Source organism: Erpetoichthys calabaricus, chromosome 6 (assembly GCF_900747795.2).
Source record: "Erpetoichthys calabaricus chromosome 6, fErpCal1.3, whole genome shotgun sequence".
Classification (NCBI taxonomy): domain Eukaryota; kingdom Metazoa; phylum Chordata; class Cladistia; order Polypteriformes; family Polypteridae; genus Erpetoichthys; species Erpetoichthys calabaricus.
In genome coordinates, this window is record NC_041399.2 from 5,899,696 (window position 1) to 5,917,880 (window position 18,185).

The following is an 18,185-nucleotide window of genomic DNA, read 5'->3' on the forward strand; positions in this document are numbered from 1 at the left end:
GCTATTCATACCCAGACTGACAAAGATTATATTTTTCAAGTCATGTTTAATTTGATAGCCATGAACAAGTAACTACAGCAGGGGTTTAATTTTTATGGATTATCAAAGAAGGAAGGAAGGGGCCACTTGAATCTCTTAGTCAAATTAATTTGGTATCTCTCTTTATGAATCTCTCAAGTGTGAAATTCAGAATCATTCTAACACTGAATGGCCTCTTACTGAAATACAAATTCACGTTCACACATAACCCATTTTTATGCCTGCATAATCATATTCAGGGACCAGGACAGGATACGTCTATTATAGGACACTCACTTACAGGTGCATCTCAATAAATTAAAGTATATTCCAAAATATCCAAACAAACTACTTCCTTGGATAAAGAAGGGTGTTTTCTTAACTATTACAAAGCCTTGCACCCCTTATTTTTCACTTAGTGGTATACTCACGTTTGTTGCCAGCGGTTTAGACATTAATGGCTGTGAGTTATTTTGAGGGGACAGCAAATTTACACTGTTATACAAGCTGTACATGGACTACTTTACATTGTATCAAAGTGTCATATCTTCAGTGTTGTCCCATGAAAAGATATAATAAAATATTTACAAAAATGTGAGGGGTGTACTCACTTTTGTGAGATACTGTATATTATATATATATATATATATATATATATATATATATATACTTTTTTGTGTCTCATGTCCCTTTAGGAGTTCAGATTTTAATACACAGCTATGTTGACATTATTGTTTGTATCCATTCTGACATCACTGTAAAGTACTCAATTTCTAAATGAGTTGCTTTGTAAATTCCTATAGGATAAAACTCATTAGGGAATACTCCTTTTGTAGTTGATGGTTTGGAAGTATGCACTGATAGAGCACGTAGTCACACCCACCACACAACAAATGCCTTAAGAGATAAAAAAAAAAAAATGATGATATACACTGTTCTACAATAATATTCAGAAGTGATATACATTACAGTACAATGTCAGCCATGATGTACTAAGTGTCACTGCTAATTCAACTCTGTCTTTACCTCTGTTCTATGTGCCAGCTGCCATCCGGTTTCTGTTTGCTTGTAGAACTCCAGGTACGGGTCTGATTTACCAAAGAAATCCTGAAAGCAAAACACATTTACTTGTGATTAATGCATTTATATTTACTTATTTAGCCAAGGTGATTTACATTTGAGATACAACTGACTCTATTTCTTTAATTTTTCCAGTTGAAGCACAGGCTAGTGAAGTGACTTGCTCATGGTTGCACAGTGGTGTCAGTAGTGGGATTTGAAAACACAACCTTAGGGTTTGTAGTCCAAAGCCTTAAACACTAAGCCACACCACCTGCATTTATACATTTAAATGTATCAAAAAACAAACCACAAGAGGATAAATAGTTTTAAACATCACAAACATGTTTAACATGACATAAAGGAAACAAAAAATGAAGAAATAGGTTCTTACTTTTCTAGATTTATTTCTGAAAAATAATTCATAAGTAAATACTGCAACTTTGATTCTAACATTAGCAAAGAAGATCTCAAGGTGATGATAAAGACTTATTTTCCATACTAATCAAACTGGCATTATTAATACACACTGCTAAAGTTTAATCTCTGACACTTGTGCAAAAGCCCCCATAACTATACGTAATCTATAGAGAAGCTACAGTATATTCAGAACTCCACACGTCTCCCCTGCTCTCTCCCAGATTCACTGGTTACTGGTTCCATCAAGGATTAAATTCAAGATTCTGCTTCTCACCTTCAAAGCCCTACATAACCCTGCCCCTCACTCAGCTCCTAGCTTGTTACACTCCTTATCGCTCTCTCAGGTCTTCGTGCAGTAATCTCCTGACTGTCCCACACACCAGACTCTCCACCCTGGGAGGGCAGGCAGGCAGTGTTATGGCCCCTCAACTCTGCAACTCTCTTCCCCAGTCTCTCCGAGTTTGCTCCTCTTTCTGCACTCTTAAATCTGAACTGAAAACTTTCCTCTTCTACGAACTTTTGTAATTTTTTTTTAATCTGTATGTAAAGCGACCTTGGGTTTGTGAAAGGCACTCAATAAATGGAACTTCTTATTATTATTATTATTTGTAACCCCTATTGCGTTTCCTGGTGACAAAAATGCTTTGTTGATAGGACACCACACACAGCACCATCAGAAAGTCTTCCGACTTTTCAGTTTTTCTACATTTTGTTATGTTGTAGCCTTGTGCTAAAGCCACTTTAATTCAAGGCTGTGGTGTGCTGGGCTGGTAGCATCACTTCAGGAGAGGCCCACCAAATTGATCCGCAAATTAAAAGGACAAACTCAGATATAAGACGCCCTGTGGACCTCCTGGAGGTAGTAGCGGAGAAGAGAATCAAAACAAAACTGAGTGCCATTATGACCAATGCTGCACAGCCTCTTCATGACACACTACCACTGAGGACATTCAGTCAATGACTCATTCAGCAGAAGTGTGTCCAGAAACATGACTGGGAGTCCTTTATACTAACAGCAATGCATCTGAACATCACCTCACAGGGAACATCAAGTGAAGTTTTCTTTTGGTTTAGAGTTTCTTCCTTTTTAGTCATGCTAGTGTGTGTTCAGACCATAGTGGTGTGTGTGTGTATTTATCTATTTATGTATTTATTTCTTGAAACTTTATTTCTTTGTTTCTATGAGGTCGCCATTCCTTGATCTTCTGTAAAAAGCCCAATTTCCCAATGTGGACAAATGAATTTCTAAAGTTCTATCCCAGTTATTTAGATTAAAATCTTAATATCAAAAATGCACTGAAAGTTTTAGAGTATGGACTGAAATGTATACTTCATACCTTTTTATCAAGATTTCTGGCCTCCATCTCAAATTTCACTACACGGTTGTCCTTTACCTCTTCAGCAGAAATCTAGGGGAAAAAAATTAAAGCTACATTAATAAAAATATCAATACTTTAGATTTATGCTGGCATGCAAGAGTTGTAATTTAGTGAAACAAATGTAGTTAAGTTTATTAATCCAGGTGTTGGAAATATTAGGAGTTATATCAAGAACACAGACCCTAGTGGAAAACATAAAGCTAAACTTTATTATATCCAAATGGAAACATATTTGGTCATGTGTAGTGAAGAGTACTCCCTGCTGAATTCACTTTGACTCAAGTTTGGTGAAAGCATTGAAAGGTGTGGACATTTCCACTAACTTGGCAAAATCAAAGGGGAAGGAGAAACTGAACTAGTGGATAATGTGGATAACAATGAATGGATAATAATGAGTGGTCTTTTAAAAGATGAGATTTAACACCACGGTTTCCACTGCACAAACCTTCAATACCAGAATGCCCCAGGGCTGCGTGTCGTCTCCCGTACTGCACAAATTACATACAAATGATTGTCAGGCCTGCACCTTCTATAAACAGGGCTCTGGTAGGGTTCTTAAAGGCTGATACTCTGTCCAGTCAGTACTCTGATAGAGATGTTGAAGACATTACTAAACTGTGTTTTTCAGATTTTCTCATAATAAATGAAAACTAGAGATATAGTCACTGATTTTAGGAAAATAAAGACAGAGGTCCCAAGGCAAAGTAGCAAATCATGTCAAATCCCACAAATATTGAGGGGAGGAGATTGATAACCAGTTACAATTCAATCAAGAAAAGGACATTTTTCTTGCGTTAAATTGGACGACTTTAGTGTGAACTGTCACATTCTCCATACATTTACTTATTCTGCAAAACGTGCTTTCTTTCGCCTAAATCTGCATTTTCAGTAACAAACATGCCTAAGACAAAGTCAAACTCCAGTGCATGATTAGAGACCCGAGTTAACTTGGGACACTGGGGAGGAACAAAAATCAATGCAACACCTTCAGCATATAAAACCCTGGTTCTTCAAATGTTCTATCAAATACTCAACAATCACACACACCCACTGCATTGTATATTTAATTTTGAGTGTGGCACTAAACAGATACTTACAATGTCCAATAAAAATTTCCAGATTTTAGAAATCATCTGTACCCTCAGCAATTAGGCTGTTTATTGTGAACAGGTAACTAGAGGACATGTTCATCACTGACAAGGTGGATTCACAATCACTACTGGCCAGTTAGATGGGCATAAAATTGTTTAGCATATCTACTTGCTTATATATTTATGTATCTCCTGGTCTCTGGAACTCCATCCATCCATCCATCCATCCTCTTCCACTTATCCGAGATCGGGTCGCGGGGGCAGCAGCTTGAGCAGAGATGCCCAGACTTCCCTCTCCCCGGCCACTTCTACTAACTCTTCTGGGAGAATCCTGAGGCATTCCCAGGCCAGCCGGGAGACATAGTCCCTCCACCGTGTCCTGGGTCTTCCCTGGGGCCTCCTCCCGGTTAGACATGCCCAGAACACCTCACCAGGGAGGCGTCCAGGAGGCATCCTCATCAGATGCCCGAGCCACCTCATCTGACTCCTCTCGATGTGGAGGAGCAGCAGCTCTACTCTGAGCCCCTCCCGGATGACTGAGCTTCTCACCCTATCTCTGGAACTCACTACCACAAAACATTCGGGATGCAGATTCCCTACCGATTTTCAAATCTTGTCTTAAGACTTGTCTATTTAGATTAGCTTACACTACATGACCTTAGGCTGTATTCTTATTGCTGTATTTTCAGTTCCATAGATATAGATATAATAGGGGGTTTGCCCCCTGCTAGCTTCGCTCACCAACACCCTCACCATAACCCCCCAAACCCCCCCCCCCCGCACTATGCGCCAGCCACTTCACATCTCTGCTGCTCGTGTTGTGAAGAGGGGGCTGAACGTACCCCAAGGAGACGCAGTCGCTCCTCTGAAAACCCCTCTTAAATGGTGATACAATGGGAAACAAATACATTTTATTTATTTTTTATACCTCCACTTTGCTCGATCACCTGCTTGCTCTGCATCTCACACAGCACTTCGAACATTTAAAAGCCTGTACAGCAGCTGTCCTACTCTTTGTCTTTTATTTCCGGCCACGGGCGTGGTTAAACTTCTTGGCACAAAGACTCGTTTCGCTGGACACAAGTTCTTGATATTTTTTAGTTTATAATTTAAAAACGGAATAAAAATCTGAAAATCTAACAACACCACATTAAAGTCTGATACATTCTGAAAAGAATGATGACAAACATATATATGTAGGTTTTAAAATAAGCCCATTAAATAATAATAATAAGCGTGACAAAAAAAATCACATAAAATCTTTGCACTTTAAGACTTAGGATTTTATATATATATATATATATATATATATATATATATATATATATATATATATATATATATATATACACACACATAGAGTAGAAGTTTATGTGTATGTATGTGTATGTACAGTCATATGAAAAAGTTTGGGAACCCCTCTTAATTCTTTGGATTTTTGTTTCTCATTGGCTAAGCTTTTAAAGTAGCAACTTCCTTTTAATATCTGACATGCCTTATGGACACAGTAGGATTTCAGCAGAGACATTAAGTTTATTGGATTAACAGAAAATATGCAATATGCTTCATAACAAAATTAGACAGGTGCATAAATGTGGGCACGCCAACAGAGATAGGGCATAAATACTTAGTTAAGCCTCCTTTTGCAAATCTAACAGCCTGTAGACGTTGTCCACCTATAGCCTTTGATGAGTGTCTGGATTCTGGATGGATGTCTTGTTGACCATTCTTCATATAAAATCTCTCCAGTTCGGTTAAATCTGATGGCTGCCAAGCATGGACAGCCTGCTTCAAATCATCCCATAGATTGTCGATGATATTCAAGTCAGGGGACTGTGACGGCCATTCCAGAACATTGTACTTCTCCCTCTGCATGAATGCCTTTGTAGATTTCCAACTGTGTTTTGGGTCATTGTCTTGTTGGAATATCCAACCGCTGTGTAACTTCAACTTTGTGACTGATGCTTGAACATTATCCTGAAGAATTTGTTGATATTGGGTTAAATTCATCTGACCCTCGACTTTAACAAGGGCCCCAGTCCCTGAACTAGCCACACAGCCATACAGCATGATGGAACTTCCACCAAATTTGACAGTAGGTAGCAGGTGTTTCTCTTGGAATACGGTGTTCTTCTTCTGCCATGCAAAGCGCTTTTTGTTCTGACCAAATAACTCCATTTTTGTCTCATCAGTCCAAAGCACTTTGTTCCAAAATGAATCTGGCTTGTCTAAACAAGTATTTGCATACAACAAGCGACTCTGTTTGTGGCGTGACTGCAGAAAGGGCTTCTTTCTCATCGCCCTGCCATACAGATGTTCTTTGTGCAAATTGCACTGAATTGTAGAACGATGTACAGATACACCATCTGCAGCCAGATGTTCTTGCAGGTCTTTGGAGGTGATCTGTGGGTTGTCTGTAACCATTCTCACAATCCTGCTCATATGCCGCTCCTGTATTTCTCTTGGCCTGCCGGACCAGCAACTGTGCCTGTGGCCTTCCATTTCCTGATTCCATTCCTTACAGTTGAAACTGACAGTTTAAACCTCTGAGATGGCTTTTTGTAGCCTTCCCCTAAACCAGGAGACTCAACAATCTTTGTTTTCAGATCTTTGGAGAGTTGCTTTGAGGATCCCATGCTGTCACTCTTCAGAGGAGAGTCAAAGGGAAGGAAGCCCAACTTGTAATTGACCACCTTAAATACCTTTATATCTCATGATGGGACACACCTGTCTATGAAGTTCAAGGCTTAATGAGCTCATCAACCAACCAATCAGCATTGAGCAGTGACAGGCATTCAAATCAGCACAATGACAAGGGGACCCACATTTGTGCACAGCCAGTTTTTCACATTTGATTTAATTTCACATAACTAAATACTGCGTCACTAAAAATCTTTGTTTGGAAAACACCCCAGTACTCCTAGGAAATGAAAGACATACCACTGTTATCTTTTTTGTTGAAAGGAGAGTCAATTATTATGCAAGCTGAGAGGGGTTTCCAAACTTTTTCATATGACTGTATGTGTATGTGTACATGCATAGGTTTTTGTTGGTTTTATGATTTTATTATCTGTACGGTGTCCTTGGGTGTTTAGATAGGTGCCATCTTTAATATATGTGTCTATGTCAGTGTTCAGATACAGTACCTTGTGTACCTCGGTGTCTGTCCTGTTTTGTTGCATTATATCCTGGAGTTAAAATTGATTTTTGGGAGGGTCAGCACCATTACATTTACAAAACACACCTTTCACTTTGAAGGTGCAAAATATTTTAATTATTGTTTGTGTCACAATAGAAGACAAAAAAAAAAAAAAACAAATCCTGAGTGTGCATAGGTATTCACCCCCCAGTCAATACTTTGTAGAGACCACTCTGGTAGCAATTTCAGCTGTAAGTCTCCTGGTGAATGTCTCTATTATCTTAGCACAGCTCACCAGTGGGACTTTCACCCACTTCTCGAGGCCAAACTGCTCCAACTCCTTCAAGTTCAGTGGGCTGCATGGTGTACAGCCATCTTCAAGTCACACCAGAGATTCTCCACTGGATTGAGATCTGGGCTTTGACAAGGCCATTCCAAAACATGTTTATGTTTGCCCTTAAAGCACTTCAGTGTCACTTTAGCAATATGTTAGGGGTCATTCATTGTCCTGCTGGAAGTTGAATCTTCATCTCAGTCTCAAATCTCCAGCAGACTCAAACAGGTGTTCCTCAAGAATTGCCCTGTATATAGTGCCACCCATCTTTCCTTCAATCCTGACCAGTTTTCCTGTCCTAGTGCTGCCACTACCATGTTTCAGAGTCGGAATGGTGTTCTCAGGGTGATGAAAAGTGCCAAGTTTGCACCACACATGGCATTTCCCATGATGGCCAAAAAGTTCAACTTTAGTCTCATCTGACCAGAGAACCTTTTTCCATGTGTTTGAGGAGTCTGCCACGTGCTGTTGGGCAAAATCCAAACATCTTTTCTTGTTGTTATCTTGAAGCAATGACTTTTTTTCTGGTCACTCTTCCACAAAGCCCTGCACTGTGGAGTGTACAGCTTAAAGTGGTCCTATGGACAGATACCCCATCTCTGCTGTGGATCTTTGCAGCTCCTTCAGTGTTATCCTTGGTGTCTTTGTTGCACCTCTGATTTATGCCCTCCTTGCCTGATCTGTGAGTTTTGGTGGGCTGCCTTCTCCTGTCAGGTTTACAGTAATGCTGTATTCTTTCCATTTTGTTATAACGGATTTATGGGATATTCAAAGTTTGGAATATTTTTATTTTTAATAAGGCATCCCTGATCTCTACTCTGACCTGTCGGGAGTGCTCTCTGGTCTTCATGTTGCTTGCTTAGTGGCGTTACAGAGTCAGGGGCCTTTCAGAACAGACATCATGTGACAGATCATATGTAACTTTGACTGCACACTGGTTGGCCCAAACCAACTAATTATGCATTCACTACACTCTTGGCACGCAGACTTATTTTGTTAAATTGGAAGAATCCTAATTCTCCTCTTATAAGTCAGTGGGAAACCGATGTTTTATATTATTTGAAATTGGAAAAAATCAAATTTTCAGTTAGAGGATCTGTACAAAATTTTTTCAAAACATGGCAGGATTTAATCAATATTATTTTAGAATAAGAGAAATAACTATTATTGCATTTAACTCCCTTCTCCATCTCTTATTTATATAGATATTTACTTCTCCCCTTCTTTTGTCTAATGTTGCCTTATTAAAAAGCTTAAAGAAATTTTCCTTTAGCTAAGCTCTCCTTCTCAGGGGTGGGGTTTGATTTGTTTTCAAATTTGTTGGGTTATAAATTGATCTGTTTGTATGGAATGATTACAATGAAAATTAATAAAATAAAAATATTAAAAAAAAAATAATAATAATTATGCAACTTCTGAAGTTAATTGGTTAAGCCAGATCTTACTTAGGGATTCCATAGGTTCACAAGGTATTTTATTTTCTTTCCACTTCAAAAATTTGGACTATATTGTTACGTCCATGACATAAAAATCCAGGTGAAAACCTTTTTTATTACAGATTCTAATGCAATAAAACAGGACAAACACCGAGGCAGATGAATACTTTCACAAAGCACTATCTACAGTTAGGTCCGTAAATATTTGGACAGAGACAACTTTTTTCTAATTTCAGTTCTGCACATTACCACAATGAATTTGAAATGAAACAACTCCGATGCAGTTGAAGTGCAGACTTTCAGCTTTAATTCAGTGGGGTGAACAAAACGATTGCATAAAAATGTGAGGCAACTAAAGCATTTTTTGAACACAATCCCTTCATTTCAGGAGCTCAAAAGTAATTGGACAAATTAAATAACGAAATAAAATGTTCATTTCTAATATTTGGTTGAAAACCCTTTGCTGGCAATGACAGCCTGAAGTCTTGAACTCCTGGACATCAGCAGATGTTGGGTTTCCTCCTTTTTAATGCTCTGCCAGGCCTTTACTGCAGCGGCTTCCAGTTGCTGTTTGTTTGTGGGCCTTTCTGTCTGAAGTTTAGTCTTCAACAAGTGAAATGCCTGCTCAATTGGGTTAAGATCAGGTGACTGACTTGGCCATTCAAGAATTTTCCACTTCTTTGCTTTAATAAACTCCTGGGTTGCTTTGGCTGTATGTTTCGGGTCATTGTCCATCTGTATCATGAATCAATTTGACTGCTGTATTTAGCTGGATTTGAGCAGACAGTATGTCTCTGAACACCTCAGAATTCATTCGGCTGCTTCTGTCCTGTGTCACATCATCAATAAACACTAGTGTCCCAGTGCCACTGGCAGCCATGCACACCCAAGCCATCACACTGCCTCCCTCCACCGTGTTTTACAGATGATGTGCTATGCTTTGGATAATGAGCTGTTCCACGCCTTTTCCATACTTTTTTCTTGCCATCATTCTGGTAGAGGTTGATCTTGGAGTCATCTGTCCAAAGAATGCTTTTCCAGAACTGTGCTGGCTTTTTTAGATGTTCTTTAGCAAAGTCCAATCTCGCCTTTCTATTCTTGAGGCTTATGAGTGGCTTGAACCCTGCAGTGCACCCTCTGGATTTACTTTCATGCAGTCTTCTCTTTATGGTAGACTTGGATATCGATACGCCGACCCCCTGGAGAGTGTTGTTCACTTGGTTGCCTGTTTCTCTTCACCATGGAAATGATTCTGTGATCATCCACCACTGTTGTCTTCCGTGGACGTCCAGGTCTTTTTGCGTTGCTGAGTTCACCAGTGCTTGCTTTCTTTCTCAGGATGTACCAAACTGTGGATTTTGCCACTCGTAATATTGGAGCAATTTCTCGGATGGGTTTTTTTCTGTTTTCACAGCTTAAGGATGGCTTCTTTCACCTGCATGGAGAGCTCCTTTGACCGCATGTTGTCTGTTCACAGCAAAATCTTCCACATGCAAGCACCACACCTCAAAGCAACTCCAGGCCTTTTATCTGCTTAACTGATAAGAACATAACGACGGACTTGACCACACCTGCCCATGAAATAGCCTTTGAGTCAATTGTCCAGTTACTTTTGAGCCCCTGAAATGAAGGGATTGTGTTCAAAAAATGCTTTAGTTGCCTCACATTTTTATGCAATCGTTTTGTTCACCCCACTGAATTAAAGCTGAAAGTCTGCACTTCAACTGCATCGGAGTTGTTTCATTTAAAATTCATTGTGGTAATGTACAGAACCAAAATGAGAAAAAAGTTGCCTGTGTCCAAATATTTATGGACCTAACTGATAGATAGATAGATAGATAGATAGATAGATAGATAGATAGATAGATAGATAGATAGATAGATAGATAGATAGATAGATAGATAGATAGATAGATAGATACTTTATTAATCCCAAGGGAAAATTCGTGTGGAACTGTACGTGGTTCCTTATACTATACTTCTCCTTCTTTGTCTTTTATATTTAAAACTTATGTAGGCCTACTACTGATGCACAAACCAAATGTGTTTGCCTATATGGAATAATAAAGTTAAACCTGAGCTGAGTTGAACAAAGTGTCCAAGAACTGTCTGCCAACTATACTGGACTGGTCATTGTGGCCAAAAATGTGACCTGAGCTGTGAGGCGGCAGTGCTAACCACTGCACCACCATGCATCCATGAGATAAATTATGTTTTGAGTCCACAATTTCTCTCTGCATCTCCAGATCTCCTATCAGTCTGATGAACTAACACCCACAAGAGCCTGTGATGTAATGAATCAGTGTTATATACTACTCATATGTACTACTCATGCCCCTCTGGATAAAGTAAGAAGGAATAGCGCTTTTATAGCCAAGTAAGTTACTGCTTCCCCTAAATACTTTCCCTCTGCATCCTCTAATGTCTTCATTATAAGGCATTCCTTACCAAAAGCAGAATACTCACCTGAGGCCTCTTAATTAGTCCCAAGTCATTTTCTCCATGTTGCATTTGAAGCAAATTACATTCAGCCTATAAATATCCAGACTCCCTGTCTACATCTTGACGCACAATACAATGTACAATTCAATTAAATTATTTTTAATAATCTTCGTTCCACTGATGAATATACACAGTAATTACAAATATCCATCCATTTTCCAAAACTGCTTAATCTGGAGCAGGGTCACAGGGAATCTGGAGCCTATCTCAGCAAGAGAGATGGAGGGGAGTTGTCAAGGCTGAATAACGCGGACACGATGGAAAACTTTTTTTATTATAATACAGAGATATAATTATTTATCTATTGATTGATTGACTGTATGATTTGTTCTGTAAGCCTGTATCCTTGCTTTTTAGGTTTTTGCTGCTGTTTACACCTGAATTGTTCATGGGATTAATAAAGTTTATCTAATCTCATCTAAGTTTGCTAAAATAATGAGTCTTCAGCCATGATTTAAATGCTGACGACCAATGGAGACTCTCTAAAAGTTGGAGTTAAATCATTCCAGAGTTTGGGTCTCCTTTGCTAGTTAATTTAATCTTAGACACCTGTATCATCAGATGACAAAGTACAAGGTGGTCCAGATCTAATTTTGCAATTACGCAATTTTATTTACGCTATAACTTATTAAGTTTATTGCATAGAGAATAATTTTTTGTGGCTGATAGATGGCAGCACCTGCCCTGCATTTGTTAATTGCAAGATATTTCGAACAATTCTTTTGTCTTGCATTGTTTTCCTGCATTGCATTAAAAGTTGCATAGTTAGATCTAGACCACCATATAGACACTGAAGTGACAATACTGATACGTTCTCTAAACAATGGTGAGCTAAACCATTTATGACTTCACTTGCTGTGCTACCCATCTAAGATGGCTTGAAATCTAAGCAATCAACATTTACGTTTGCAGTGCACCATGCAATGCACATGTCTCTGTTAGGTATGGGACTTGTAAAAGCACTGTTAATGTGTGTGATTCACTATCTATTGGAAATACAAATGTGATGTATATGTATATGTCTCTGTTATATGCCATTTGGCATGTGGCTTGTACAAGCAGTGTTAATGTTTGTTATGTGCCATCTATTAGAATGACAAATGCAATACATTTTAGTACTAAAAATGTTTCTGATGCACAGTCTATTGGAATGACAAATGTCTCTTGTCATATACCATTTGGTATAGGATTTGTAAAAGCAGTGTTAATGTTTCTGCTGCGCCATCTATTGGAATAACAAATGCAATGCATTTGCATTTACTAAAACTGTGATGCATCATCTTTTGGAATGACAAAGACATAACAACCAGACAGACACTTTTATTAGGATGGGTATGTGATAAGGAAGTTTTTAAAATTGGCTGTTAACTTAATTAGAAGCCAGCAAAGTGACTTAAGCACCAGAGTTACGTGGTCATTCTTCTTATTTCACGGTAGGATTCTTGCTGCCGTGTTTCGAATTAGCTGTAGGGCAGCAAGTGAACAGTTCGAACAGCTTGACCACATGTGACCACAGTTGAAAAATAACTACAGCATGTGATATTATAATTTGTCATCATGGTATCTGTTTTAAATACTTAATACTAAAAACGGGTGCTATAGATATAACCAGGGTACTGGAGGAGAGATCACAAGTTACAGTATCTAGAGTGACCAAAGAGACACTGGGTGCGTGAAAAGAGATTGTGAGGAGCCAGTCACGTTCTTACAGTAGTACAGCGATGAAGAAACAAGTGACTATTTCTGATTTCATGAATATTTATTTGCTTAGAAGCTCAGACTTTAAATTATAGCCTCTTTGTTGGACAGTTATCTTATCAGAAGATCTTGTTCATATATTGTTACCCTCTGTTGCTAAATGAATCTTAGGTTGGAGATGTCTGTTAATATTGACAGTGTATGTCAACACAGGTAACTACAGTCTCTGTATTGCACCTTGCCTAAAGTACAGGCCTGCGCTTATTGTAATCTACTCAGTTAGCCAATAAAAGTTGTCATTTTGTGTCACGTCTCATTGCATCCATAAATGGCTAACATGGTACATCACTCTAGTACAAAGGCCTATTTGATTGCGACACAATAAATACACCCATTCACATAAGATCTGAATAACCGCCCGTTCCTGTCCCATCTCCTGTCTCAGTGCTCACTACAATATTTTATTGTCTGTATGTTTCTCTAACTCCTGCCAGATATACTCCCATGGCCTTGACATCTCTTCAACTTCCAATCTGCCTTCCTCGCCCACACTGCTGCCTCCACAGAGGTCAGGTCAGCCTGAAGCCCTACCATACAGAATGAGACAAGACCAGAAGAATCTGAGGTTTTTGTTCTTTTTAAACTTCTTAGCACATTTCTAAATGCAAATGTGAGGACACAGTAATTTTATCATGACTGATACAAAATGGAGACATGCACACGGTGTTGTGTATGACGACAGCTAAAGGAGAAGACAAAAATGGCAGGCAGTGATGCAAAGTTGTGGCATACAATAGCCACATTGAAAATGAACAAACTGGTTCAACCCTGAGAAAAAAAAAAGACACAAATTTTGCTCACTGATGTGATCTACACGGGAAACCAAATAGGTCAAAAAAAAAAAAAAAATGCACTTACAAGTTAAAATAAATCCATCCATCCATGTTCTAAACCCACTCATCTAGGACATTCAATATATATGACTTACAAGAGAAGTTCAGTACTTTTCAAGTCAGTTATTTCTTTAGAAACACCTTATATATAAATGTCTACGTGTGGAAGTGTGTGTGTCTGTCTGTCTGTCCGGCCTGGATAGCTCAGTTATTTTTCGATTAGATTTAAATCATGCCAAGGTGCCCCCAAGTTAACGATTCAGAAGAAGAAAGAAGTGCAAGGCTACAGCATGAACCTGAAAGAAAGCGACTCAGTCGCCAAAGTGAAACCTCCGAGGACAGAGAAACTCGCTTAGCGGCTGATAAACAAGGGAGGCGAGCATGTCGACAAAACAAAACCTCAGAGGACAGAGAAACTCGCTTAACCGCTAATACACAAGCGAGACGAGCACATTGGCAAAACAAAACCTCCAAGGACAGAGAAACTCGCTTACCAGCTGATAGACCTGGGAGGCAAGCACATCAGCAAAACGAAACCGCGGAGGAAAGAGAAACTCGCTTAGCCGCTAATACACAAGCGAGGTGAGTACATCGGCAAAAGGAAACCTCCGAGGACAGGGAAACTCGCTTAGCAGCTGATAGACATGGAAGGCAAGCACGTCGGCAAAACAAAACAGGCGAGGAAAGAGAAACTCACTTAGCTGTTAATACACAAGTGAGACGAACACATCGGCAAAACGAAACCACAGAGGAAAGAGAAACTCACTTAGCCGCTGGTAGACAAGGGAGGTGAGCACGTCGGCAAAAAGAAACCTCAGAGGAGAGAGAAACTTGCTTAGCGGCTAATGCACAACCAATCCGATTGATTGATTGAAGTGCCAGACTCCATGATATGCCAAGGTTCCATTGTTAATGAAATATTTAGAGACGGAATCTCTAAGAACACAGCACAGTCCTTTGCCAAGTAAGCCATTCTGTGCCCAAAAAATGATGTTGTTGAACGACTTAACAATCAAGTAACTGACATCATTGATGGTATGTTACTTTTCGAAGTGATGACTCCACTGTAACTGATGACGACCAGAAGAGAGGCAACTTTCCTGTGGAGTTTCTGAACAGCATTATACCGTCTGAAATACCAAATCATAGTGTTATGTTGAAAGCAGGATGTATTATCATGCTCCTTCGAAACCTAAATACAAAGCGTGGACTTTGTAACGGAACTTGCTTCGTTGTTACAGATTTGCAACAAAATGTAATTCAAGTGGGTGTTCTTACCCAATCAGCTGAAGGTGATACAGCATTGATTCCTCAAATCGATTTATGTCCATCTGAAAACTGGAGTGCCTTTGAGATTGAAACAGAGACAGTTTCCCGTAAAGCCAGCCTTTGCAATAACTATTAATAAGTCGCAAGGTCAAACACTGGATCGCATTGAAATTTATTTTCCGGAACCAGTTTTTGGGCACGGACAGTTATATGTGGTATTCTCCACAGTGAGACAAATGCAAAGTGTCAAAGTAAAAGTAGAAGAATCCTCAGTTCACAACAAGTTGATTAAAGAGTGCAACAAGGTTTTTATACGGAATATTGTTTACCGTGAAGTTTTTTTAAGGTGTATGATATTGAATGTAAAGTCTACGGGGACAATGAAAATAATATCATGAGTGCCTACTTAACTGGGCCAGTGGGACAACTTCAGACATAGATCCTCATCCCTTGCCCAGAGTAGTTCCTTTCAATTACCTGACATCTCTGCATTTCAATTTTTTTTCTGACGGTTTCAATAGTTTCTAGAAGCCCGGGCTTTATACAACACGGGCTTACACAGTTAGTATTACATATGCATTTGCCATTCGGAACTGTGTTCTAAAGTCCACCATTTTCTATAGATATTAAAAAGTATCTTGTCCACACGAACGCTGTACATTGGTATTAACAGGACCTGAAGAATCACTGGAAAACAAAAGCCTTAAAACTTACCGAATACTGTACCTCCATTTTTCAAACCAAGACAGTTGTCGAGTACGGATCCACGTCTTGTGATTACACACAGATTGCAAAACAGATTATACGTATCATTTTGTAACAAAAAACACCAATATTATGGGATTTAGCCATTTTAAAAGAAAACCAGCCATGCATGACAGCTCACCACCTGTAGTGTTCCGTAATAACCCATCAGCCTGGGGAGTGGTGTCCTCTGGGATGGCAAAATCATAATAAACTGTTTGTGTTTGTCTTGATTTACTTCTGTATTTATGTGAGAACTCACAGATCCTTACCGCAAGAAAAATAATACCAGGAATATGCAATAAAATTACCGTATTTTTCGCTCCACAAGACGCACTTTTTTTCCCCCAAAAGTGGGTGGAAATGTATGTGCATCTTATGGAGCAAATATTGCATCACAGACCATGATGTGTATTACCTGACCTGTCAGTGGTAGCGACACCTGTTAGAAGAGGAAGTGGTAGGCCCACGACAAACCCCTGGGGACGCTTAACACTAGAATTACCAAAGCCTACGAAAAAACTTGCAAATCCATCCCACATTAAATCCCTTCGCACCTCTCCGTCAGCGTCTTTTGTCTTGTAAATGTGTCGATAAGCAGCAAGCAGCCTGCTATCACATCCCCCCACCACCGCACAGTTTTCTTAGCTCAAGTCTGTTTACCTGCGTGTCAGCTGCTTAGAGTTATAGAGTGAGAAGTCAAGCAAAATGACACATTTTATAAATACTGTATCGTTATTTGGAACACATGCATTTCATGTGTGTTCTGTGTCTACAACTTGTAAAGGTTAGTTTTGTTTTTTTTTAATTTAATTTTATTCTCTCAGTCGCGTTCACGCTTCCCCAGATCTGACACTGCTGTTTTCACATAAAGATGTCCTATAACAGAGGTGAACTCAGATGATGACAAGGGTACTACATCGGAATGCACGTCGCACTTTTGCAGCGATGGCAGCTTCCACCTGCAGCTATAGCCTCTTCATTTCGAGAGCGACTCTCCATACTAGTATTTAGATCTGGACGGTGTATGTGCCCAAAAAAGAAGTCTGAGTGCATTCTCGTACCATTGCTTATGAACTGAAGTGTCAGCGTGCACTTTCACAGCATCACACATGTATTTTTTGAGCATGCCTGTGTCGATCAAACACAAGAAGCTCTGCAGTCTACTTGCAACTTTACGCTGTAGGAAGTAAGTAAATAAATCAAGGTAAATAACATTCGATCTGGCTTTTATGTAAGTAACATATAAATGTTAATGTTTTGGGCACATGCACCGTCCAGATCTTAACACTAACGTGGAAAGTCGCTCGCGTACTGAAGACTCTATAGCTGCAGGTGGAAGCTGCCATTAGCAATGCCTTAGATGGAACTGTAGATAGTATCATATATGAAGATAGCGAAGAAAGTGATATCAGTGATTGTGAGCAACTGAGCTTCATAAATTCTGACACTAGCAATGAGGAGTTCTTGGGGTTTCCAGAAAACTAGAAGAGTGCTTGAACCTTCAAAGTCTCTCCTCATTTGTTAATGACAGTGATGATGATTCTTAATACAGCTGTTGACTTTACATGGTTGAAATATAATTCTGCTATATATATATATATATAAGAATATTTTTATTTCTTGTTTTCCTCCTCTAAACCTACGTGCGTCTTATAGTGCGAAAAATACAGTAATTATCTTCAGATCCCTTTTGTTGTCATAAACATGTGTTCGAAACACGGAAGGCATGTTTTCTTTTATGAAAACTCAAAGAGGTTGTACTGCATATTCCTGGGATTATTTTTCTCAAGGTAAGGATCTGTTTTCTATTTGCTTATGTGAGTTCTCACATAAATACAGAAGTAAATCAAACAAACACAAACAGTTTATTGTGATTTTCTCATTTGAGAGGACACCACTACCCAGGGAGGCTGAAAGGTTATTATGGAAGACTACAGGTGCTGAGCTATTGCGCACAGCTGGTTTTCTTTTAAAATGGCAGAGTCTTAATGGTATTTTTGTTCCAGAATGATACATACAAGTCTGTTTTACAATGTGCTTTTAATCACAAGATGTAGATCTATACTCCACAACTGTCTTGGACTGAAAAATGGACATATTTGGTACGTTTTAAGGCTTTTGTTTTCTGGTGGTGCTTAAGGCCCCATTATTTTGTTTTATTTTAAAGTGTCCATGGGGACAAGATAAGTTTTTAAATTTA

The 18,185-nt window shown here is 39.1% G+C and overlaps 1 protein-coding gene across 3 annotated transcripts in view; it reads right to left on the reverse strand.

Moving 5' to 3' along the window:
- The window catches only part of cpne3 (copine III), a 140,640-nt gene that overhangs the window by 66,085 nt on the left and 56,370 nt on the right, over positions 1-18,185 (reverse strand). For all 3 annotated transcript variants that reach the window (XM_051929269.1, XM_051929270.1, XM_051929272.1), the window contains exons 5-6: positions 2,835-2,906; positions 1,045-1,125 (exon numbers count right to left, since the gene is read on the reverse strand). In XM_051929269.1, coding sequence (XP_051785229.1) covers positions 1,045-1,125; positions 2,835-2,906 — 153 coding nt within the window. The remainder of the gene's footprint in view (positions 1-1,044; positions 1,126-2,834; positions 2,907-18,185) is intronic.